A 26,477-nucleotide genomic window follows, 5' to 3' on the forward strand; every position below is an offset into this window, starting at 1 on the left:
CAGCAGTAAATGCATGTGGGAATCTGCATATAAGGTGCTGTTGTGCGTGCTTTGACTCACTTACCTTCAGAACAACGCTGTGCTTCAGGCACAACATTGCATGACTTCTTTCTGGGGAGGGATATTTCTGTCTGTCCCTGATCAAGGGAGCAGATCATAAAGGCCACCTCAACCAAGATTAGCCTCTGAACCAGAACTTACTGAGGTTACTTTAGGAGCATGGGCAGCATGCCAAGCATGTGGAGAACTGGACAGCTATACCACCAAAACGTCTGTCTTTGAAGCAATTCTTCAATGTTTATATATCCTTGAGCAGAGGGGGGACCTAATGAACGTCATTAATCTCATTACCATCTCCCTACTAAGGGGGAATTTTAAAAAAAAATTGGTCTTATTTTATGTTTATGTGTGAGTGCCTGACATGTATGTATACTTTGTGCATGCCTAGTATCCAAGAAGGCCAGAAGAGGGTGTCTGATGGCAGTGATCATATCCAACCTGGAAGAAATGGCTACACAGCCTGCTAGTATTATTATCTACCTTTTCATAAATAAGTAAATTACAGCACAGAGAAAAGACTAGGAAATAGGAGAGGTCATAGAAAGTCTTGAATAGTGGGCAAAGGAGTAGTGATGAGCCATTACATAAAGATTTTGAACATAGAGCTAAAATGGTTAGAACGGTGCTTTCGAAAAAGAAATCTCATGGGATTTCTTGGGTAGATTGGAGTTGTAGGGTACTCGGTGAGACGCTAACCCAAGGCTGCAGCAGCTAGAGTGCACAGGGGGAAACAGCCAACATGTATGAAATAATTTAGCGGCAGAAAACTGCCATAGGGTCTTTCAGATAGAGAGCTGTTTGTAAAGCAACAGCAGCGCAGCTCCTTGTTGGCTGTGATGTCCAGAAACTCTTCACTGGAGAGTTTCACCATTGGGTGGCTTTAAGACATCCTAGAATCTACCTCAGCTCATGAGCCCGGTACAAACTAACTGTGACTTTGAACAAGTCATGGTACTTCTGTAAGCTTTGTCTCATTTATCTGTAAAAGGAGTTTCATTTTAGTGACTAAATCTCTGAAGAGCCCTTTGAGTTTAGAGACAAAGTATCATTATATAGTTTACATAGGAAATAGACAATAAAGAAAATCAGTGCTTCAGATTGAAGAAAATTAAAGTAGTTGGATAAGAAAGTTAATAGAATTGTAGTGTGCATTATTAGTATGTTCTTACTTGGCTCATTTATTTATTTGTTCATCTATATCTATCTATCTATCTATCTATCTATCTATCTATCTATCTATCTATCTATCTATCTATCTATCTATCTATCTGCTTTTTTGAGACGATTTCTCTGTATAGCTTTGGCTGTCCTGTCTAGACCAGGCTGGCCTCTAACTCCAAGATCCGCCTGCTTCTGCCTCCCGAGTGCTGGGATTAAAGGCATCTGCCACCACTGCCTGGCATTACTAGGTTTATTTTTGATATGAGGTGTTTTGAGACTGAGTCTGAGGTAGACCAGACTGGCTTCAAATTCTTTGATTCTCCTGCCTCACCCTCTTGAATTCTAGCATTGTAAGTTTGTGCTGCTATACCTGGCTTGCTTGGTTGTGCTAGGATGGTTAGAATGGTCTTCCTATGTCTCTCTCCAGTTTCATAATACTCTGGGACTAAAATGGTATTTTTTTTCCTGTTAGGAAAGAACTGGGATGTGAGTGCTGCCCTCAGTGATTTTGAACAGCTACGCCAAGTCCATGCTGGGAACCTGTCCCCACCCTTTAGTGGAGGGAGTAGTTGTTCTAAGACCCCTGAAAAAGGGTGTTCTGATAGAGAACCCACTCGCCCTTCTCGACCGATCCTACAGAGACAGGATGACATCGTTCAAGGTATTGCTTGAACTGAGGACTAAGCTTTTCCATGTGGATTAGGAAGAGTTTGTGTGCTCTTTTAGAGGTGTTTTCATTCCTTAACTCTCTTCCCACCAAATCCAGCTGGTAATTTTAGCTAGCTATACAATGGGCTGAGACAGTTCTTGCTTGCTTCACATCAACAACTGCATAACATTAGAGCTCCCATCCCCTGTGATAATTACCCATGTACTTCAAGCTGTGCAAATACATAATATTATACTGACAAATTTTTCTCATAATGTTACATGGGCTGGGGCATTGCAGGTGCCATGTACTTAAAACAAATGAAATGATTTGGGGATGCAGTTTACATTACGGTTTTGCTCTCTGGCATATTAAAATTATTTATGATAAATATGAATACTAATAAAAGTTATAGTAAATAATATAGATGTTGGTGATGACACTGTCACTTTCTTTTCTATAATGGAAATCTTTTCTACATCCTCTAAGACCCTAAGGATTACTAGAGTGATTATTTGGCTAAATCCTACCAAATGAAAGCCCATTTCTCTTACTTGTTCTTCTTCCCACTTGAAAAATGACCCAGTTGCTAAGTGAATGACTCACACTCATGTTGAAAACTGGGAGTCAAAGATGAGGTCATAGGAAAAGGAAAGTCAGGGAAACCCCAACAAGGTTAGGTGAATGTGTTTTTGGTACTACTGTAAGTGTCTACAAAACTACCATTTTGTATATTCTCCCATTTGTATTTGGCTTAAGAAAAGAAATACCATGAGGTTCAGAAGTAGCTGGTTAGGTACAGTTTTTCCTTAATTGGAAACTGTCAAGTGCTCTTACCACCTTCATCTGTGGAGAGTTCTCAAAATGGGTTGCATATATTCTAAGGTGACTCCATTTCTCATTGCAGAAAAACGCCTGTCTAGGGGCATCTCCCACGCCAGTTCCAGCATTGTTTCCCTGGCCCGGTCCCATGTCTCCTCCAATGGTGGGGGTGGGGGGAGCAGTGAGCACCCCCTGGAAATGCCCATCTGTGCCTTCCAGCTTCCAGATCTCACTGTGTACAAAGAAGACTTCCGAAGCTTCATAGAGAGGGACCTCATTGAACAGTCCATGCTGGTTGCCTTGGAACAGGCAGGTCAGTGGGTGTTTCCTCTTCAGTGATGTCTCCTCTAGTCTCTGCCTGCAGCCACAGAAAGGGGCCAGTCTTCGTCAGCAACCTCTTAAGTGTGTGATCTGATAGCTGTCAGAGGTAGGGGTCAGTCAGATACGTGTCCTGAGATAATGAATGAAAATTAGCCAGGTGTGTGGGGAAACTTCTTAATAGAAGGGAAACCAGATATGTACGTGAAGGGTTTGGTAATTGATACCCCCAAATCAATACATGAACAAATATGACTGATTATAATTGGCTATGGAGTACCTTTGCAAACACAGAGGACCAAGGCTATAGATGATGCACTGAAAGTCACATCTATGACTTTTCTCCACATTTATTTACCTTTACAATTGAGTTCATTTTAAATTAGCATTAAAATTAATTTGGGTCAGCAAGATAGCGCAGTGGATAAAGACATCTGCCACCAAGGCTTGATGACTTGCGTTTGACCTTAGGACTCACACTGAAGAAGAGAACTGACTCCCACAGGTCATCTTCTCACGTCCACACAGGGCTATGGCAATGCACACATGGGCCATTGCTTACACACTCACACACTAAGTGTAGTTTAAAACAATTAGCTACTGTAAAACAGTATGGTAGTTGGCGGTTCTGGGAAGAACTTAGGTGTTTGAATATCCTCATGGTGGTTGTGGAGATTGAAAAAGGCCAGGTTTAGGGTGTGTTCCTTTATTTAATCTCAGCATTCTAGAGACAAGAAGCAGGCAGACCTCTTAGGAGTTTGAGGCCCATCTGATCTACCTGGTCTACACAGCAAGCTCCAGGCTAGCTATCACAACCTAGTGAGACCTTTCTCCAAAATGGGAAAAAAAAATCCCCAAGGGGGCTAGAGATATAGCTCAGCACTTAAGAGAATCAAGAGAATCTGTTCTTCCAGGGACACAGGTTTTGTTTCAGTACTCACATGTGAGCCTGAAGTTGTCTGTAACTCTATTGCAGGAGAGCCAGTGCCCTCTTCTGACCTCTGAGGGCACGAGGCATTCTTGTGGGACATAGACATACATGCAGATAAAACACTCGTACACGTAACTTAAATAAATATTAAAAAGATTTTCAGTTCTAATGGAGGGGATTGGAGGTTGGAAGTGGGGCCATGGAAAGGGGGCATTTTCATTTCATACCCATCTGTGTTAACTCTAGCTCTAGAAGCTAGCAAGTCATCTGGGCTAGTGAAATTAGAAGCCATTTTACCTTTTGTAGACTTTTAATTGCTCAAGGAAACACAATTTTAAGGGTCATTTGTATACTATCTCCCTCCTGTAAGTCCTGGCTCGGCAATTGTGAGATTGCCGTTCACAGTTGAGTCTGATTTACTTGGATGCTTTATGTACTTTTTTTGATTATAACTTTAATGTCACACCACATACCTGCAGAGTGCTAAATGATACAGACATATACCATACATAGTTTTTCTTTTGTTTGTGATTCAGTTAAGTTGAGCTTTGCTTCTATTGTATTTACCAGTCTTTTTGCCAGAGTGAAGGATTCAGAGGCAAAGTAGCTAACAGTTTCAGTCTGAGCACTATTGACTTTTGGTGCCAGATTGATTCTTTGTTGTACATGCTACCTTGAGCATTATTTTATGTTTATAATATAATATAATATAATATAATATAATGCTCTCTCTGGTCTCTGTGTGCTAGATACCAGAAGTATGTACTTCCCTACCAATTGTGACAAACAAACATATCTTCATACATTGTCTAATGATCCCATGAGACAAAACTGTTCTTTCTTAAGACCACTGATCTCACCAGTCATCCCTATACATTCTAACTGTAAGTAAAGACTAGAGTCACAGAGGCTGGACTTAATGTTGTGTTCCTATAATCTCAGCACTAAGGATGCAGAGGCAGATGTATCAGTAGTTCAAAGCCAGTCATGTTTCATAAGATCATGTTTCAGAATCATAATAATAAATAATAATAACAACAATAATACAGAGCATGCAGTATCTCTATTAGGAGGCTTAGGCAGAAGGATCATGTGTAACAAGACACCCATCTCAAGAGGAAAAAGAGTAGTTTTATTTTGGGCTGTCTTCCTAATCCACTTCTCTCCTTTTCTCCTACTGTCGTGTCTGTAGGACGTTTGAATTGGTGGGTCAGTGTGGACTCCACCTGTCAGAGGCTGCTTCCTTTAGCAACTACTGGAGATGGGAACTGCCTCCTGCATGCAGCCTCTCTTGGTGAGTCTTAAAAATGGTCCTCCCTCCCTTGTAGAGAGAAAGCAGTTGAGCTAAGCATCATGTGTAGGATTTCATCTCAGGTCAAGTGATGGTTCACAGCAGACTTAGAGAGATGAGCAAGCCTTGCCTTGGCTTGTCCTTAGAGATGGATGAGCACAGGGCTGGTTTAGGCTCCATTCCGAGCTGAGCCCTAGGAGTAATGAGCATAGTAAGCAGTTTGTGTGGCTATTTACATGTGTGGTGGCGACATTATACTTGATTATTCTTCTAATTGGTCCTTGTGACACTGACTTTGGATTAATAAACCGACTCACAACTCCATATATTTGTTCTTAGCTTTGGAAGGAGTCCCCATTTTCTAGCTATTTCATGAGCTCTGATGCTGATGGTCGTGGTGCCATACCAGTCTTACTGGCCGTTGTGTTTGGTTTGTTAGATTTGCTGAGAAGTAAGGGCTTCCTTTCAGGAGTTTGGGGAATGTATTCTATACCCCCAGCCTTTTTTGAGGCCCTGGGTTTGGTCCCTATCATCACAAAACAAAGGCTGAATTAGTAAGTGGAGCTGAATTAAGACAGTGTCCTATGCCTTGCTTTCTCCCCACAGGGATGTGGGGTTTCCATGATAGAGACTTGGTGCTGAGGAAAGCTTTGTATGCACTAATGGAGAAGGGTCTCGAGAAGGAAGCATTGAGAAGACGCTGGAGGTGGCAGCAAACACAGCAGAATAAAGAGGTGGGTGAGCTTGGGTGGGAGCACCTTGTTTCCAAAGTCTCCTAGTGCTGGATTGTGTCTTCCTGTGTACTTCTGAAACTCGCAGAAAATGCAGGTAATGCCACAGGACAAGTGCCTTCTTATCTACCAAGACCAGCTAATCGAGGCCTGTACCTGTGAGAAAAACCTGTGGTTTCTAACATTGCGCCTTTTACAGATACTCAGTAGTTCTTAGTGGAAGGGGTTTTGTTTTGCTTTGTTGTTTTAATGCGCTATGATAATTTCATAGGATTTTTTTTTTTTTTTTCGAGACAGGGTTTCTCTGTAGCTTTGGAGCCTGTCCTGGAACTAGCTCTTGTAGGCCAGGCTGGCCTTGAACTCACAGAGATCTGCCTGCCTCTGCCTCCTGAATGCTGGGATTAAAGGCCTGTGCCACCACCGCCTGGCTTCAATTTCATAGGATTTTTGTACTTCATTTTGTATTATTAGGCTAGATTATTTATCCATCCATCCATCCATTTGGTGGGGGGCTGCATACAATGTGTATGTGGAGGTCAGAGGACAACTTGTGGGAGTTGGTTCTCTCCTTCCACTGTGTGGATTCCAGGGATCAAAACTCAAATCATCAAGCTTGGTGGTAAGTGCCTCTATCTGCGGAGTTATCTCACCTGTCCTAGATTAATTTTGAATCCTTCTTCTCTCCCCCTCTCTTACCCTCCCCTCTCTTCCTTCACCCCCTGTTCTTCCCTTCTCACACTTCTCCTTCTTCCCCCCTCTTTCCTCTTCCCTTTTCTCCTTAGCCAGGCTCTTACTCTGGTAACCCAGGCTAGCCTGGAACTCACTACTTAGTCCAGGCTAGCCTGGGACTCACTACTTAGTCCAGGCTGGCATTGAATTTGCAGCAGTTCTTCTGCCTCAACTTCCCAATTGCTAGGATATGGGTAAATCACTATTTCCAGCTTGTTCTTAATTCTTAAAAATATTGTTTATTATATGTGAATGTGTGCATGTCATGCCACACATGTGGGAGTCAGAAGACAACTTGTGTGAAACAATTTGCTCCCACAGTGTGGGGTCTGGAAATTGAACAGGTTTTCAGGGTTGGTGGCAAGTACCCTTAACTGCTTGCCACCCATGTTTTTAATTCTTGTGTAAATGCTTGAATGTTTTTTAATAGTTTACAACTTTGCTCTTCATATACTTAGCTTTGGTTTGATTAAAACATGTAAAAAGATACTTGTTAAGTTGAATTTAAATATTACTGTTCAGAGATTTGGCTGATATTGTGATTACTTTTATATAAGAAAGTAATGATGGATTTTTGTTTTGTTTTGTTTTGTTTTTCGAGACAGGGATTTTCTGTTTAACAACCCTGGCTGTCCTGGAACTTGCTGTGTAGATCTCAATTATGACTATTAAACCTATTATAGTTACTTTAAAGATAGAATTAGATTCTGGAACTGTTTATCCAGGAGAAGCAGAAGTAGCTAAGTTCCTTTCTATGTTTTCTGCTCTTCCTTTTGGGGCATGTGTGCAGAGACTAGAGGCTAGTGAAGGAGCAATCCTTTTATTCCTTTGGTGGCATAATGAAAGTCTCCTACTGGAAATGTGTCATTCATGATTGTCTTGCTTGAACTTTGATGACTTTATCCCTTACCTTGGGAGCAGGAAGGAGATGACCTGAGATACTTGAGTTTTAAGATACTCATTATTTCCTGTTTCTTCTTATATTGTGTTGAAATTGATGGTAAAACTTGTTGGGAGCGTCTGCCACCTGGTGGCTGTATGTATTGAAACAGGAAGCCAAGAGGCTGGAGAGGAGCTCAGCTCTTAAAGGCACTTGCTCTTGTGGAAGAGCTCTGCTGACTCACAGCTGCCCATAACTCCATTTCCAGGGAAACAGTGCCCTCCTCTGACCTCAATGATCACTAGCAAGCATGTGGTGCACATACATACATGCAGGCAAAATACATGCATAAAATAATTAATCTTTTAAAAAAGAAAAGCCAGGCAGTGGTGGCGCACATCTTTGATCCCAGCACTCAGGAGGCAGAGGCCAGCCTGGTCTACAGGGTGAGTTCCAGGATAGCCAGGGCTATAGAGAAACCCTGTCTCAGAAAGCCCAGAACCAGCTAGGTGATAGGGAGAGGAGGAATCAGAGCAGGTCCTCCTGGATGTGTATAAAAATGGCATGAGCATTCCATATATAACTTCTGTGTATTTTTTATTTTCTTTTTTCAAAATATTTATTTATTTATTTATTTATTTATTTATTTATTATGTATACAATATTCTGTCTGTGTGTGTGCCTGCAGGCCAGAAGAGGGCACCAGACCCCATTACAGATGGTTGTGAGCCACCATGTGGTTGCTGGGAATTGAACTCAGGACCTTTGGAAGAGCAGTTAGTGCTCTTAACCTCTGAGCCATCTCTCCAGCCCCTGTCTTCTTTATTTTCATCTGAAGTCTGTGATAGTATTTTACAATTTTCAAGTTGCTTTGGATTTTTATTAAAGTATTCTCAGCCTAGCTCCAGCGCTCACTCCATCTGCTCTGGAGCTGCTCATGCACCCACAGTGGTTGCGTATGTGCTGTCAGCATGTAGTTGAGCAGTGAAACTCAGTTTTTCCCCATTCATTTATTTTATTTTTTAATTGTTTTTATTAAGCTATATACTTTTCTCCGTTTTCCTCCCCACTACCCTCTTATTTTCTCCCATTGTTCCCAATTTACTCAGGAGATCTTGTCTTTTTCTACTTCCCATGTAGATTAGATCCATGTATTTCTCTCTCTTGGGGTCCTATTTGTGGTCTGGCATTTCTGGGATTGTGGATTATAGGCTGGTTTTTCTTTGCTTTATGTCTAAAAGCCACTTATGAGTGAGTACATATATTTGTCTTTCTGGGTCTGGGTTACCTCACACAATACAATGTTTTCTAGATCCATCCATTTGCCCACAAATTTCAAGATGTCATTATTTTTTTCCCCACTGTGTAGTACTTCATTGTGTAAATATACCACATTTTCCTTATTTATTCTTTGGTCAAAGGCATTTAGGTTGTTCCCAGGTTCTGGCTATGACAAATAATGTTGCTGTGAACATAGTTGAGCACATGTCCTTGTGACACAATTGAGCATCCTTTGGATATATACCCAAAAGTGGTATTTCTGGGTCTTGAAGTAGGTTGTTTCCTAATTTTCTGAGAAATTGCCACACTGACATTCCAGCAGTGCAGGAGTGTTCCTTTTGTCCTCATCCTCTCCAGCATAAGTTGTCATCAGTGTTTTTGATCTTGGCCATTCTTATAGGTGTAAGATGGGATCTAAGAGTTCTTTTGATCTGCATTTCTCTGGTGGCTAAGGATGTTGAGCATTTCCTTAAGTTTCTTTTAGCTATTTTAGATTTATCTGGTGAAACTCAGTTTTAATGCGAAACAAAATACACTGATAAGATAAACTTACTCTCTCAAAATCAAATCATCACACATCCTAAAACCTTTTCTTCTCTCTCTCTCTCTCTCTCTCTCTCTCTCTCTCTCTCTCTCTCTCTCTCTCTCTCTCTCTCTCTCTCTCTCTCTCTCTCTCTCTCTCTCTCTTTATTTTTTCAATATGGAGTCTCAGTTAGCCCAGTCTGGCTTCCAACTTACTTTGTAGCTGAGAATGACCTTAAACTTTTCATCTTCCCCTGAGTGCCAGGATTGTCCATATTTATTGGAGTATACCACTATACCCAGTTTATCTGATCCTGCAGATAAAAACCAGGGCTTCGTTAATGCTAGGCAAGCACTCTACCACCTAAGCTGCATTCCCAACCCCTAGAGCCAATATATCTTAAAGTCGTTTGGCTAGATGTCGAGGCGTGTCTGTCAGGAGGCTTACTGTGAGTTACCCAGTGAGACCTTGTCTCAAAAAGCAAGAAAACAAAACAAATTATTTGTATTACTATACATAATCCTTTAATAAAAATTATAACTTCACTTAGCATGGATTTATTGATTATCGATCATATAATAGGCACTGGGCCATGTTGCATAAAACATGGTTCTTTCTTGTAGAGCACTAGAATAAAATGGACATTTAAAAATATAGAGCAAAACAGACACAGTGTAGTGTCTTGTTTTCCTGTTGATTTCTCAGTCTCACTGGTAGCCTCAGTTGGCTTGGCACCCTCAGGGATCTGCCTGTCTCTGCCTCCTGCAGGTTGAGGTGTGCGCCACTACACCTGACTCAGACACGGTGTCTCTAATAGAGTTCTATAGAACAGGTGAGGAGAGATCCACAGGAAGGAGTGGTCATTACAGGCTGGAGGAATACCTTATGGTAAACAATCAGAGTGTGAGGCAGTGCTCTTCAGGAGCAGCCCTGATAGAGGGGAGACTGTAGCTGGAGTCTGTCTCTGCACCCAGTCCCACTGGACTGATCCCCACAGCCACTTAGGAAATAATCATTTGGAGGCTTAATATTAATTATAATTGGCCAATAGCTCAGGCTTCTTACTGACTATCTCTACATAAAAATTAACCCATTTCTAGTAATCTGTGTATTGTACCTGCCCCGTGGCTTACTAATAATGCCCTGGCATCTTACTCCTCCAGCGACTGCTGGCGTCTCTCTGACTCCACCTTCTTTCTCCCTCTCTCTCTGCTTGGATTTCCTGCCTAGCTATATTCTCCTCTGCCATAGGCCAGAGCAGCTTCTTTATTAACCAGTGGTAATAAAATAAAACATAGTCACAGCATACAGAGGGGCATCCCATATCATCTCCCTTTTCTGTCTAATTAAAAAGGAAGGTTTTAACTTTAATATAGTAAAATTACATATAACAAAACAGTTATCAAGCAAGAATTACAGTTACAATATTTAGTCTATTTATATTTGACAAAATTAAATACTCTATCATCTGTTTTATCTTTGTGAGTCTAAAGTTTTATATTTAATTTTATCTTTTATCTTAACTAAGGAAAACTGTAATTATTACTGTTTAGTCTTCAACTCAATCAAAGACCCCAGAAGGATCTAATATTACCTAATCAAACAGGAAGTACATTGTAAGCAATTTCAAAAATCTAGAATCGACAGAGATATCTGACTTCTTGGATAGTTGTCCAAAGTTCTTCTGCAATGTTGGGGCCTCCATCTTCAGCCTATAGGCCTCGAGTATCTGGCAGATTTCTCAGTGAAGCAGGAAATTTGAAGGACTGTCTTCCTTATTTTTGCAAAATTCATCAGTCACTTTCTTCTGTGTCTTGTAGAATGTCTGGCAGACTCTTTCATGAAGCAGGAACCCTGAAGGACTGTCCCACCTTGTCTTGGCAAGTTCAGCAGTCATTTTCCTATGGGTCCTGCATGTTCAATTTATATAGCATCTTGTTAAACAGTCCAGTAAAGAGCAGTTTCTTAACCAGATATCTTGTCTCACCACATCAAAAGCAAACTCCATAAGGAGCAGATATTTCACATCCAAAGAATTCAAAGTTCTTTTAAACATTTTAAATGCCATATTCTATAGGTCTTTAAAGTGTTTGAAGATTACTTATCCAGTTGAAATATATCTCTGCATATCTAGAAAACCTGACTAACGTGACGTTTGATTATGATAGATGACTATTAATTTGTATTTTTTACCTATACATTATATTTTAAATGAACTACATAAACATAATACCTTAAACAAGAATAGAAATATACATATAATATAACAAAATTGACCTTAAATTTATACCAGTAAATCAAAATATATACCAATGTAAAGTATTTTGAGGTTAACAGTTGTTTTTGTATTAAAGTAGATTTAATAATCTACCTTTTTAAAAATTGTTTTCATATCATATCCCCTTTTTTCTCTAGAAAGAGATTGACTATGATCATTAATAACCAACCCCCTTTAAATGAAAACAAACATTCATAAATAATATTTTGGGAATTTAGGCATAGTTTTTTATACTACTTCTGGCTAATTGGGGGTGTTGGTAATCTCATGGGATACTTGAGAAAATTTAGAAATATGGTCAAGTCCTGACCGGGGTATTTTGTGTGGTTGGTCCATCTCAGCCAGTAGCCTGGAAACTGTTTTAGATGTTGGATCACCTGGGCCATCACTCCCATTGGAGACCTCTTGGGAGGTCATGGTCAATCAAACCACAGTAACTTGAAAGGAATCCACAGCCTCTTGTCACCTGTGGAAACAAAAGCAGAACATTTTTTCCCGTATTTTGAAGTCAAGATATCTGCATGTTGGTTTAGCTTAGCAGCCCCCACAATCAAATGTCTCTCTGTTGTTAGCTCATTAGCAGCCAAAATTTCAAAGAAAACATAATAGTATACATAATCCAGACCCTCTGTATTATAACTGCCTATACCCATTTTCTTTCTTTCTTAAGCCTGTGTACATTGTTTAAACATGTTGTGACCTGTTTAGAGGTTTGTTTGTTTTTTTCTTTCTTTCTCTGAATCTGTTTTTATTGTGTATCTCTAATCATTTTCTGGCCTGGAAAATTTTTAAAATACTAAGCAGGCATGACTAGGATCAACATGGCAGCTTAAACTGTTGGCTCGGCCCTATTTGGCTTTCCAACATGGCGGAGGTAAGGTCACTGCCAGTTCTGGGAGCCATGGTCACCGCCCGTGGGAAGCAGCAGGTTCATGCCAGCATCAGGCATGCTGCCCATAAATGCTTTGTCTATATGAGTAAAAGCTAATTTCACCATGCAGTGCTCTGTGTGGCTTAGAGACACCTTTGTGTACTGTGGTGAGAATCTGCCATGCTGTGTTCCAGCCTGAATGCTGTGCTGTCTATGCACCATGGCCTGCATGAGAGACACAAAAGTCTATGCATTTCAAAACCTCCCCCCCCCCAAGCTTTCTCAGGTCTTATGTGGAAACTTGAGAGATCCACGTTGGTACAACAAATATAGTTTCCTTGTTAACAAATTCAGAAAAGAAACTCACAAATGAGGTGTTAAGTATATAAGATTGAAAGATATAAAAAGATAACTTTGGGTTGGTAATACAAGTTAGAATAGATAGTGAATTAGGTACAACCTTTGGACTTAACAAGACAGGATAGATACGGAGTATTTTCTTTCAATTTGTCAATTGCTAATGGATCAGACATTGTTGTTATTGCCTGTATATATTGTATATAGTTATTGTACTTATTATATATAGTTTTTCTTACATTAGTTATAACCTTTTTTTAATTTTAGACAAAAAAGGGGAAATATGGTGATATTTTATTTGTGCTCTAACAAATAAAGCTTGCTTGAAGATCATAGGACAGCGCTAGCCACTAGTTAACCACAGAGATCTGGAGGTCTGTACAGACAGACAGGAAGTGTTATGGCTGGACAGAGAGAGGAGTATAAGGTGGGAGGAGACAGGAACTTGGCCCTTTTTTGGCTGAGGAGTTAGCAAAGTAAGAGTTGGCTGTGGTTTGCTCCTTTGTTTCTCTGATCTTTCAACAGTTGCCCCATATCTGGCTCTGGGTTTTGATTATTAAGACCAATTAGACTTCGTGCAACAGAAGACCAGTGCAGAGAAGGGGCAGGTACAGGAGGTAGGCTTTGTATACCATGGGTAGTAAAGATTCTTAGAATGACTTTTCAGGAAAAAAGCCATTAGATTTTGATCACTGGGGAAAAATACAGTATCCTAATAAGAATGGATCTGAAGAATACAGAAAACCAGAGAGAGCTGCATTACAGGTCGTGCTTAGAAGTGTTGACAGAGGCATGCAGGTGTGGGGCGAGTGAAGGAAGAGGAACTTCAGCCAACTCTCTGGTTCTTAGTCTGGGTATTTGGGTGATAGTTGGTGCTGTTTGATAGGTAGAAATATCGGAAGAAGAATGAGTATGTGAGGAGACAGGTCTTTAATTTAAATTCTAAAGTAATAGAATTTAAAGTTGCTTTGGATAGGTTGCAGTTTTTTGTAGAACAAAAACATGAAAAGGAATTGTGAGAGGGCTGACTCTGGAGTCCTGAGCACCTAAGTGGAGTCATCCAGAGGAAAGCAAGGCTCACACGGTTTCCCAAACCCCAGTTGTGTGGTAAGGAGAGTTCAGAGAATAAGAGAAGACAGTGGTGTGGAAGCTAAACTAGAACACTCAAGAGGAAAGTACTCAAAGACTGAAAAGAGAGCCAGAGTCCGTTGACTGTCAGTTTAGTCAGCAGGTGATGGACCTTGTGTGGACGGGGTAGTAGCAGAGAGAGCAGAACTAGGGGTCAGATTGCAACATGGGAGAAAGGAACAGAAGATTAAGAAATGTGAGATTACTAGACATGGCGGCACGTGCCTCTAATCCCAGCATTTGGAAGACAGGTGCAGGAGGACCAGAATTGTAAGGCCAGCCTCAATACACAGCTAATTCAATGACAATACAAAAGATTCTGTTTCAGAAAGAAATGAGATAGGGCATGGTGACGTGCCTTTAGACCCAGCATTGCAGAGGCCAAGGCAGGCCAGCTTGGTCTACATAGGGGGTTCCAGGACAGCCAGAACTATACAGTGAGACCTTGTCTCAAAACCAGCCAACTGATTTTATGGGTCTTGACTCTGAAAAGGAGAAGAAATTTGCCTCCGTGTAAGTGTAAACCAAGTGCTCAGAGAATAAAGAGTGGATGTAACGCTGGGAGGGTTGGGATGGCTATTGCCTTTAGAACCTAACCTCGGGTTCCCCGGTGTGCCCTCATTACTGTACGGGTTCTTTCATAGTCAGGACTGGTGTACACTGAAGATGAATGGCAGAAGGAATGGAATGAGTTGATCAAGCTTGCCTCAAGTGAACCCAGAATGCATCTAGGTACCAATGGAACCAGTGGTGGTGGGTAAGTGTTTGCAATACTCCTGGCCAGGAGTGTGGGAATACAGTGGTAGGTAGACATGCAGGAGCTGCAAGAGCCACACAGGAGATGGAGTTGATCCAGCCAGTGAATAGGTGAAGCTAAGTAATAAAAAGAACACATTTTACAAACTTTAGTTAGGCCGCCGAGTAGATGGAGGTCTTTCCCATGCCGTGTGTGCTGTGTGGATTGTGGTGGTCAGGAAAGCAGGATGGAGCTATGAGTGAATGCACTGGATCCTGGATAGAGAGACATGGGAGTTGAATATTAAGGGTGAGTATTAAGAGATGGGGGTCACTTCCAGATTGTTGAATGTTTATTTATTTTGTGTGTGTGGGGGGGGGGGGAGTGGTGAGTGCTTATGTGCATCACAGCACAGAGGTCAGAAAACAGTACCAGGAGCCAGTACTTTCCACCTGTCTCCAGTATGAGTCTCAGAGATTGAATTTAGGTCATTAGGCATGGTGGCAAGCTCCTTTATCCTTGTCACCAGCCCCTTACTTCCAGACTTGTAACACCATTTGAATCCTCTGCCTTTTTCTTGGTAAAGTGGGAGTAGATTCAACCATGTGCCCCAACATAATCTGCAGGGCATTGCTTCCCCTCGCTTTGGAGCTGGTCTCAGGACTCTTGTTTCTTCTTCTTCCTTCTGCTGTGCCCCCTCCATTCTCGTCTCCTGTAACTGTAGAGTGGAGAGTTCAGAGGAGCCAGTATATGAGAGCCTAGAGGAATTCCATGTCTTTGTCCTTGCTCATGTGCTCAAGAGGCCTATAGTGGTCGTGGCAGACACCATGCTGAGGGACTCCGGAGGGGAAGGTGAGTCAGCTGGCCATTCCTGTCATTCTACCTTCAGACTGTCCTGTTTACAGAGACTTTGGCTGGACAGAACAAAAAGACAAGGAGATATACAGACCTTTGGGGTGGGGGTGGGGCTTAAAATAGTGGAAAATCCTCAAGAGATTCAAATGAAAGCTGTTGGGATTAATTGGGATGGGGTGCTCAATTCAAATATGGGATTGAGGGGCTAGAGAGATGACTCCACACTTAGGAGCTTGAACTGCTTGTGGGGACCCAGGTTTAGTTCCTAGAACCCACGTTGTGCAGTCACCTGTCCGTAACTCTATCTCCAGGGGACCTAGCATTCACACAGTTGTGTGCATGCCCCTACACAGATGCAGGAAGTGGGGTAGAGAGACAACTGCAAAAGGGCCTAGCCTTAGTGACAACCTCCGTGGTTTCCTGCAGCATTTGCTCCTATTCCATTTGGAGGGATCTATCTCCCCTTGGAGGTCCCAGCCAGCCAGTGTCACCGATCCCCTCTGGTGCTTGCCTATGACCAGGCCCACTTTTCTGCCCTCGTGTCGATGGAGCAGAAGGACAGTGCCAAGGAACAAGGTGAGGGTCCAGTTTTTTGTCTTGTTTTTGCTCTGTGTTATTTTTACTCAAAAGTGAAAATGGTAGCTAAGAAGGAGGAAACAAGTCCAGACGGTGCCAGCTTTTGTTTTTAAACCAAGCTATACAATATTACCAAGAGTTTTTAGCTTTAAAAAGTGGGGGTGGTTTGGTGAAAAGGTGTGTCTGTCCCTGTTCTGGAGTAAAGGTCTGTTCTAAGGTACCAGCCTTCTAAGGGCTACATTGCTGCACCTGTCTGCAGAAAGTAGGCCGGTTCTCTGGCAGAAGTCCAGGAGATTAATAGGCTAAATTGTGCACTGAGTGGTGAGGGGAAGTCCTTTGGTTTTTAATGTCTAAGGGTTGAGGGTAGATGAACTACAGTCTGTCACAGGCCCACATATGAGTCAGTGAAGTCAATGCGTGTTCATTTGCCTTCTGTGCTTCTCAGAAAGACTTCTTGACATCTGTTTTTCCCTCTGCAGCTGTGATCCCGCTCACAGATTCAGAGCATAAGCTGCTGCCCCTGCACTTTGCTGTGGATCCAGGAAAGGGCTGGGAGTGGGGCAAAGATGACAATGACAATGTCCGATTGGCCAGGTGAGGCGAGTTTAGCCTTTCTGTATGCATTGTAGCTGCGCTTTCTTCCATGTGCAGTGGCCATGTACAACGAACGCATCCTTGGTCTAGGCTTATTGGGAAGGGGGAGAGATGGAAGGCAGGCCAGGCATTGGGACACTGGGCTTTTGCAGCTGCTTCGTCTTCTTTTCTTAGAGCAGGACAAGTGTTCCTGCTGATACATCCCAGAATCCTCAAACAGTGCTCAGAAAAGCAAGACACCCAAATTCCATTTGATTCCCTTACCCACTTTGGTTTTTTCGAGACAGGGTTTCTCTGTAGCTTTGGAGCCTGTCCTAGAACTAGCTCTTATAGACCAGGCTGGCCTCGAACTCACAGAGATCTGCCTGCCTCTGCCTCCCGAGTGCTGGGATTAAAGGCAGGCGCCACCACTGCCCAGCTAATTCCATTTGATTCTAAGCAAAAGTCAGAGGGATTTTAAACAAGTGACCAAAATAGTCTACTCCTAAATTTCTTTTTGGTGTTTAGCTAGCAAGGAAGATGTGTTCTTTCTCATCTGCTTCTCAAAGCTGCCTCCTTGTGGTCTGGTAGCATCTTCTCCCACTTCCCTCCACACCTGCAGAGATATAGCTGTAAACACAGCTCCCTTACATCTTACCCAGTGCCTCCCTGTGGGAGCTGCCTGAGAGGGTTTGATTTTAAAGTCTAGTACTTTATTTAAAAAAAAAAAACTTCATTTATTATGTGTACAGTATTCTCAGTATTCTGTCTGCATGTACGCCTGCAGGCCAGTAGAGGGCACCAGATCTCATTACAGATGGTTGTGAGCCACCATGTGGTTGCTGGGAATTGAACTCAGGATGTTTGGAAGAGCAGGCAGTGTTCTTAACTGCTGAGCCATCTCTTCAGCCCCCAAATCTAGTACTTTAAAAAAAAAAAAGTCCTTAGAACTGAGCATTGTGGGTGGGCCACATCCCACGTAGCACTCAGGAGGTTGGGGCAGGGGAATCACTGCAAGTTCAGGGCCAGCCCAGACTACATAATGAGTCCCTTCCATTAAAACAAAAGGAAAACCAAAAGCTATAGTCCTCACCTGATTGTCAGAATCTGCCAAATGACATCACAGCAGTGACAATGACTGCCGTCTGGTGTCTGAACACTGTTGAGTCCTTCCCAAAGGACTGCTGCCTTTGAAGTAATAGCTGTTTAATTTTCTTCCCTCCTTTTCACAGTATAATTCTGTCCCTGGAGGTCAAATTACATCTGCTGCATAGCTATATGAATGTGAAGTGGATCCCACTGTCATCTGATGCACAGGTGAAGGCTCCCACCATAGCCCTTTGTGTCCTCACTGTCAGTGACGGGAAGAACAAGGAGAGCCCGTGAGCTCAGTTGGAAATCTGTTGTAGTACAGTTGATGATGATGTCAGAGCATGCCCTCCTCCTCTCTGTCTCCAGTCTCTCTCTGCTTCCTTATTTACTTTACTATTTGACTCCGAGGAGATTGAACCCAGAACCTCTACCTGCTGGTGTGTGCTTCACCACTGAGTGACATGCCCAGCTCCAGACTCTGCTTCCTAACACTAACCTATACTCCTTAAGAAACCTTCCTTCTCTTTCCTCTAAATAACTTGAGATTGCCATTTCTGTGTCCTGCCCGTCACTCCTTGGATAGATCTTTTTGGGGCACCAGAAAGAGAGCCAAAGATTCCTGGTCATGAGTTCAGGAGCAGAGGCAAAGCTGTGAACTCCGCAGGTGGAATCTACAAAAGCAGTGCTCAGGCCTGGGCGTTTGTGCTTAGTTAAGGCTTCCTTGAAACGAATTCTGAACAGAATTGGACATAGACAGACTTGTAATAATGAGCATACTGGTATCTGCAAAAAAAATTTCCAGCCAGGCAAAGTAGCTGATACCCTTAGTCCTAGTGTTTTGGGAAACTGAGGCAAGGGGATTATGAGTTCTAGGCTACCCTGGATAGTGTAACAAGACCCCATCTCAAATGAAAGAAAGAAGTAAAGAGAGAGGAAGGAAGGAAGGAAACACCCCTGCTCACCCGGAGGCCATGCACTACAGGGCCTCGCTGCTGTGAAACACTCAGGTTCCCTCTCGAATCTCCTCATTACAGGAGGTCAGACTTCAGTGAGTGACGGAAAGTTAGATATAAGATAAATATCTCTTCTTGGCCCATGACCATCTGGCTGAAGCCAGAGAAGGACAGTGGCCTCTTGAGTGAACTTTGTCATACTAGTAACCTTCTCTGGAGTTAGACAGTCACTTCACAGATGGGGGTCATGGTGCACTTGCCACCTGTTCTAGTTTGCTACCTGTTGCTATGGTAATGATCATGACCAAAGAATTGATGTGGGGAGGAAAGAGTTTATTTGGTGTACATGTTCTGGTAGCACTCCATCACTGTTGGAAGCCAGGGCAGGAACCTAGAGGCAGGCACTGAAGCGGAGGTCATGGAGGAACGCTGTTTACTAGCCTGCTCTCCTGACTTGTCTTACACAACCCAAGACTACCTACTCAGAAGTAGTACCACCCACTGTGAGCTGGGCCCTCCAACATCAGTAACTAATCAAGAAAAGGCTCCTCAGACTTGCCAGCTTGCCAGAATGATGGGGGCAGCTCTTTAACTAACATTCCTTCTTCCTAGATGACCCTAACTAATATCAAAGTGATAAAAGCACTCATCAGGATAGTACCCTTTTTTTTGTGTGGCCAGTAGCAGAGGTGACAGGGAGCCCCATAAACTGTTAGATAGGTTCCGTGCCTGTGGGAACTTACCCACACCAACCAGTGAGGTAACTGTCAATGGTGCTCTCTGTTACAGGCTCCTCTGGCCCAGCCAGAGTCCCCCACAGCCTCAGCTGGAGACGAGCCCAGGTCTACTCCTGAGTCTGGAGAATCAGACAAGGAGTCAGTTGGCAGCAGTTCTACCGGCAATGAAGGCAGTAGACGGAAGGAGAAGTCGAAGCGTGACCGGGAGAAGGACAAGAAGAGAGCAGATTCTGTGGCTAACAAACTGGGCAGCTTTGGCAAGACCTTGGGCAGCAAGCTTAAGAAGAACATGGGGGGCCTGATGCATAGCAAGGGCCCCAAGCCTGGAGGACTGGGGAGTGGGTCTGGAATAAGCAGTGGTACCGAGACACTAGAGAAGAAGAAGAAGAACAACTCACTGAAGAGCTGGAAGGGTGGCAAGGAGGATGCAGCTGGGGATGGGCCTGTGTCAGAGAAACCCTCGTCTGAGTCTGCTGGCAACGGAGGGAGCAAGTATAGCCAGGAAGTGATGCAAAGCTTGAGCATTATGAGGATTGCAATGCAAGGGGAGGGCAAATTTATTTTTGTTGGAACCCTGAAGATGGGCCACCGGCACCAGTATCAGGAGGAGATGATCCAGCGCTACCTTGCAGATGCTGAGGAGAGATTCCTGGCAGAACAGAAGCAGAAGGAAGCTGAGAGGAAGATCATGAATGGAGGGTTAGTTAGTGGGCCTCCTCCAGCCAAAAAGCCAGAGCCAGATGGTGGGGAGGTCCCACCTAGTGACCCTCCAGCAGAGTCCAAGGCACTGGCATTCTCTGCTGGTTACCCTGGGGGCTTTACTATCCCACGACCTTCTGGGGGTGGAGTCCACTGCCAGGAGCCCCGCCGGCAGTTGGCAGGGGGCCCATGTGTAGGTGGCCTTCCACCATATGCCACCTTTCCCAGACAGTACCCTTCTGGGCGACCCTACCCCCACCAGGACAACATCCCATCTCTGGAGCCAGGCAAAGATGGAGTTCACAGGGGTGCTTTGTTACCACCCCAGTTCCGTGTGGCTGATTCCTATAGCAATGGCTACAGAGAGCCCCCTGAGCCAGATGGATGGGCTGGAGGTCCCCGGGGCATTCCCCCAACCCAGACCAAATGCAAACAACCGAACTGCAGCTTCTACGGACACCCTGAGACAAACAACTTCTGCTCTTGCTGTTACAGGGAAGAACTGAGGAGGAGGGAACGGGAACCTAGTGGGGAACTGCTGGCTCATAGGTTCTGAATGGGTGGGACCTCGGCGGGAAAGGGGCTAAACAAAGAAAAGTGAAGCTCATCTCTGGCTCATCAAGACCCAGCCCGTGTTGATGGGGCAAGTGCAGAAGTGTTTGTGGGAGCTAGAGTGCTGGCATGCTGGCGAGAGCAGGACAGGGCTAGTACTACCTCAAGGGCTGTACTACTCTTATGCAGTTTGGCTTGAGACTGCAAGACAAAAGGGGAAGACTGTCTCATAACCTCTTGCCCTATCCCAGGGCCCAAGGGAAAGTAGGGAAATAATTGGTGTGTGTGTGGGTGGGAGGTGGGTGGACATCTTGGGGGAGGAACCTGGAAAGAAGGTTTTCAGTCAGTTAAGGAAAATAGACCAAAGTTCATTGACTTTATAAAAAAAAAAAAGAAAAAAAAAAAGCACATGGTGATGGAGTTGGGAGCATAGAGCAAATCTGAGAACAGGTTTGATCTTGGTCTGAATTAGGTAGATGTCAGGCATTGGTAAATTCTTCTGGAAGGGTCCGGCATGTGTGCTTGGCCTACTTAGAAAGGGTATTTAAATCCCAGTGAGTGGAAATAGGAACCTTCAAGGGGGATTCTTTGCCTCGTAAGTGTTATGTTCTTCTAGATAGTCATCTGTCATCCGTTCTAGTTTTAGGGGAGATTGTCTATTGCCCCCATCTTTTCCTCATCCTTTTTGAGGACTGAGCTCAGCTAAGTTAAGAAGTTGTGATTTTAAAAGTTTTTATTTTAAAAGCAAGTCCCCTTTGTGGGAGAGGAGGGTGGTAAGAGCAGCCTTGTGTGTGGGCTTCTCTTCAGGTGGGTGGGTACAGAGGAATCTATTTTTAACTACTTAGCAATAACTATATGTGGGGTTTGAGTGCACTGAGGAAGGCGGAGGAAGGCCAGACGCTCGGCCAGACTGTTTGAAACAATACCAAAACCCTATACAGAGTTCTCGTCCTCTGCGGCTGCCTTCCGAGAGAAAGCAGCTTAGTGTACTAATTTTTTAAAGAAAAAGAAATAAGATCCTGACCAAAAAAATTAAAAATTACTTACTCCTTATCCCCATTTAAGTGATTTTTTTTTCTCCTTCCTGTCTACTGCTGGAGAATGAACTTAACATCCTGGCTTCTTTTGTTAAGCCATAGCTGACCTTAATCTATGGTTAGTTTATTAAAATAATAAAAATACTTTGTAAGAAAATATTTTTGATATTAGGACTGGTATTGAAGTGTGGGAAGGGGCCTTTTTATAAAGGTAGCTAGAGAAATATATTTTATGAACCGTAGCCACAGGCCCAGATTAGCCCAGTGAGCGGATCTGCCTTTGGATTTCTCCCTTTTCCTGAGCCAACCCTGTTCTCCAGAGGGGTGGAGTGGCCCCAGTGGTGAGAGCTCCCTTGCAGTTTGCACATAGCACAAGTCTGGACAGCTTATGCTCTGACCAGAGCCATTTCTAAGAGCTTTAAACCAGAAGACTATCTTTCACCAATTTTCCTTTTTCCTTCTATTTTTTTTTCTGGGGGAAAAATCATCTATGCAATTATGTACACTTGTGGCTGCATATGAAGAAGGGGTGTGTCCAGAGTGTTGACTGTGTTCTGGGCTTTGATTTCTTTGCTGAGTGAGGTATGTCATCACCCACTAATGGAATGTAATTCTCACATTTGATCTAAGTCACAAATGGCTCTGTGTGTGTGTGTGTGTGTGTGTGTATGTGCGTGCGCGCGCGTGTTGTTTGCGTGTGCACGCACGCTTGAGGAACTCGTCTACATGTTTCTTCTGCCTAGTTAGGAAAATGGTCACACACCTCGCCTTGATAACGAAGCTAGTCAAAAATTTCTCAGTGAAATTATTTAGTTTAGAAAGGCTTTTTTTCCCTCCAAAAATTTGAAAGTCACTCACTTCTGTATCTACCAATCTGTTGATTTAATAATTTCCCATCATTATTTTTAGGCAATTTTTTGTTTGTTTCTTTGATATTTAGTCCTGGCTGGCCAGCCTGGTACTTGCTATAGCGCCCAGGCTAGCCTTCAACGCATAGCCACCCTCCTGCCTCAATCTTCTGAGGGATCTAGGCATGAGCCACCACGCCCAGGTTTCTTTAGGCTGGAACCTAGTATGAGACAAGGATTTCTGACTGGTGTATAATTTAAAGGTCTATTCAGAAATTGAGGGGTTTTTGTTTTTTGATAGGGTCCTACTCTGTAGTCTAGGCTGGCCTCAAATGTATGACCCCCTTGCTTCAGCTTCTCAAGTGCTGGGGTCACACCGTCAAGTATAGAAACATAATATAAAAACCCAGATTGACCAAAACATCAAAATCTTGGGATATAAAAGGAATTGGTGTTAAGGTAAAGAAGTGAGCCCTGAACTGAACAACTATGAGGACAAATCCTATTTAAATTTTGATATGTTCATAAAGTTTGTTCTTTTTAAACATTTTTTTGATTTTTAAAAAAATATTGCATCAAGATAGTATTTATCTTGATTCCTGGGTTTTAAGCACTCCTTCAGTTTTTCTCCCAAGGTGAATGAATGCCTGTGCCTTGTTCTCAGCCTTTAGACTTGTCCCGGTTCCTGGAGTTTGAATGACACTGGTGAAGCTTTCACCAGATGAGCCTCTCCCTTCTGACACTACAGACACCATGGTGTGCACTGCTCAGTCATTCTCCCATACCCTGCATAGATGCCTGCCTAAGTAGATAGGAACAGAGAGCCTGGCAGGGGTTTTCCTATCAAGTAAAACCAGGGCAGTTGCTCTCCCCTGGACTGCTGTGTTTGGACTTGATCTGTTATTAGATTGTATTTACCACTCTTGTTTTTAAAAACTGAGGACAAATGAAGAGAAACAGAAACTTTGTATCATGTTTGTTTTTATTTATATGGTACCCAGTCTTAATTGTTTGCCTTTCCAAAGCAAAAATAAAAGGAAGTTCCAGGGAAAGCGAAGGGTGTTCTAGTTCTAAGATCGTGTGGAAAATGCGTCTTAGGCCCTTTAACTTCTTGTTAAATCCGTTTCAATTGGGAGGATGACTATTAAGACACCAAAAGGCCTCTCCATTGTCTGAGACACATTCTTTTTTAAAATAAGGAGTGGTGAACTTTATTTTTCATTCTTTTTTGAAGGAGGGGTTGAGTAGGATGGAGTTAATAATGTCTGGAAAACAAAACAGATAAGGAAGGACTGGCCTGTCTTTTGGGAATGACGAGCCCATGCAATTGCTGTGGTGGGGAGAAGGGAGGGAGGGCCAAGTGGGGGCTTAAGTGAGTAGAACCTCCCTTGTTTAGGAGGTCACATGAGTAACAGAAGACAGACCCTGTTATCCTTTCTGACCCTGTATCCTTAGGTGAGGCATGGCCTCATCTCTCAGGCTTCCATTTAAGTGCAATTATTCCTGTCAATCCAGGGCATCTGGGCTTCTGCTAAGTGGGATGCAGAGAGGAGATCTTCAGGGTTCTTATTTTTCTCCTTCCACTTAACATGGTTGCACTCTCTCCACCCTACGTTCTGTGCTCCCAGCTTACAGCAAACACACTAGAGGGCCAGCTCCACATCCTTCCTCAACTCATGCTGGCTTAATTGAGAATTGCAAAAGATTTCCTCATTCTGTGTTTTATAAATAATATAAATTGTATCTTTTTATTTAGTTTTTAAGATGCAATTTCTAAGAGTGACGGATGGTGTTAAGCTCCCTGCTGTGCCTTAAAGTAGAAGTACCTTCCTCGCTATAGGCTTCCAAAGGCCACAAACCAATAAAGCAAAAATTAGCATGATTTTATATTGTACACTTGGGAGGTGATCCTGAGCCCAGAGAATGGAGCTGGTTCTCTGAGAGCTGGCTCTTGCCTTTCTTCCTTCAGTCACATGCCCAAGGTTCCAGGCACTTTGTTTTTCCTTCAATAAAGGAGCATTTGGGAAATAATTGTGAGTTACTCAGACACCTCTGGACTGTGCCCTCATTTTCCAAGGAGGCAGTATCAGCCATATAGCCATAGGTGAATTGGAAGCCATTTTCTGGCTTAGAAACACATGTACCCCAGAGTCTCATAATTTTCTTCTTTCCCTCCGTCTCCAGTTGCTGATTCATTGAGTCATAGAGGCATTCTGTCTCTTTTAATATTTTGCAGATACCCAGTCACAGATTGTGCTTGAGCTGATTAAAACTACCTGCTTCCATGTAGAATTCCTGTGTCTGCTTCCCCCATTGGCTGTCTGGGTCGGGGGCAGCAGAAAGTGATGGAAGCTGTCTAAGGAGTGGGGTGGGAAGGACCTTGGCCTCTTTCTGTGTTTATAACTGGATCTGTGATTCATCCTCTGAGTCACTCAGCTCCACCTCCCTCCTCCAGCTGCCCCTCCCAACAGCCCTTGCTCCTGGCACAAACCTGTAACCAAAATAGGGGTCTGAAATGAAAAACTCTGATAGAGCTCTTTGCCGGTCTATGCCCTTTCCATCCCATGGACATCTGGGTTTGTGCTGCAGTCTTCCGTTACCCAACCCACGGCTGCTACCCCTTCGCATTTCTGGTTAGGTGATGATTCAAATCACCCAATTTATTTCTCTGATTTCTCCCAGTTCTGACAATTCCTTCCTCAGTATTCTGCTGCTCCTATACCTTGAGGTATTAAAAAATAGAATGAGGCTCTCCGAAGAAAGAAGGTGGGGAGAAGAAAAGTGGATCATGGGATTTTAAACCATGGGGGTTGGGGCACACCTCTCTATACATTGCTTCCTTCTTACAGCCCGTACTTTATTCCACAAGACATTGAGGTGTGAGGTGTGGGGTGTGTGTGTGTGTGGGGGGGGGTTGGTCAGCGGCCTTTTGGACTCCTACAGTCGGGCTTCTGGGGCTGTTACTAGCAAGTACATACCTGTTTGTTCCAGACTGACTCTGCTCGGGCTAGCTTCACTATTTCCACAGTTGCAGCCAACACTGGGAACTTGGGAAGCTGAGGCTGGAAGGATGTGTGCTGTGGGGAGGGGAGTATTGGATGTCACGGCCCCCACCTTAGGATTGCTGCCTCTGTACAGACTCAGAAACAATAAAACAGCAGCTCATTAACACCAATTTTGTATTCATTTCCTGTGTTTTTCGTGTTGAAACATGCTGCCCTCGAGTTGCCTTCCCCACCTCCATCTACGTTCTGCGTCTCCTAGCACCCCACCCCCATCTTCACTCCTTGAGTTAAGCAGGGAAGGAGGGGGCTATGTGATCCTGGAGCTGAAAGACGGTTTCCAACCCTTAGCTTTCAAAGTCCAGAACATGAATCATTCATTAGAAGATCTGGTGACTGGGTTGGAGGGGAGGAGGCAGGGCTTTCCAGGGGAATAGGTGAGGGTGGGAACAGGGAGGTGCGCTTGCTGTGCGTAAAGACTGGGTTAGATACTAAGAGTTTTTCCAGGGCTTTCTACCCGCCTTCCCCCCCCCTCCCCCGCCCACCGAGATTTGCACGCCAAAATACCTGTACTACGCCTGCATCCTAGACGCACCAACTTCCGCCCACTCCACTCGCCCCTCTCGGCCTGTCACGCTCTCCGGAAAAGGACACAAGGTCCTGTTCCCATTTACATCCTCTTCTCAAGCCTTGTCATTAGCTTGTCGGTGAAGGTTGAAAATCAAAACATAGGCCAAAATAACATAATCACAAACCCATAAATAAACCAAACAAAACACTTGAGTTTCCTAGTGTTTCATTTCCACT

General features: G+C 43.5%; 1 protein-coding gene across 3 annotated transcripts in view; it reads left to right on the plus strand.

The window, feature by feature from the left end:
• The window catches only part of Otud7b (OTU deubiquitinase 7B), a 60,022-nt gene extending 34,179 nt beyond the window's left edge, over positions 1-25,843 (plus strand). For 2 of the 3 annotated variants that reach the window (XM_038311504.1, XM_038311503.1), the window contains 10 exons: positions 1,694-1,882; positions 2,778-3,005; positions 5,134-5,235; positions 5,839-5,966; positions 14,655-14,767; positions 15,471-15,598; positions 16,028-16,177; positions 16,657-16,771; positions 17,983-18,067; positions 19,585-25,843. In XM_038311504.1, the coding sequence (XP_038167432.1) occupies positions 1,694-1,882; positions 2,778-3,005; positions 5,134-5,235; positions 5,839-5,966; positions 14,655-14,767; positions 15,471-15,598; positions 16,028-16,177; positions 16,657-16,771; positions 17,983-18,067; positions 19,585-20,787 (2,441 nt within the window). In that variant the 3' untranslated portion in view covers positions 20,788-25,843. The remainder of the gene's footprint in view (positions 1-1,693; positions 1,883-2,777; positions 3,006-5,133; positions 5,236-5,838; positions 5,967-14,654; positions 14,768-15,470; positions 15,599-16,027; positions 16,178-16,656; positions 16,772-17,982; positions 18,068-19,584) is intronic. The other variant, XM_038311505.1, reaches the window with a different exon arrangement.
• Positions 25,844-26,477: the final 634 nt, after the last annotated feature.

The sequence above is a fragment of the Arvicola amphibius genome, chromosome 14, assembly GCF_903992535.2.
Source record: "Arvicola amphibius chromosome 14, mArvAmp1.2, whole genome shotgun sequence".
In the NCBI taxonomy this organism is placed as follows: Eukaryota; Metazoa; Chordata; class Mammalia; order Rodentia; family Cricetidae; genus Arvicola; species Arvicola amphibius.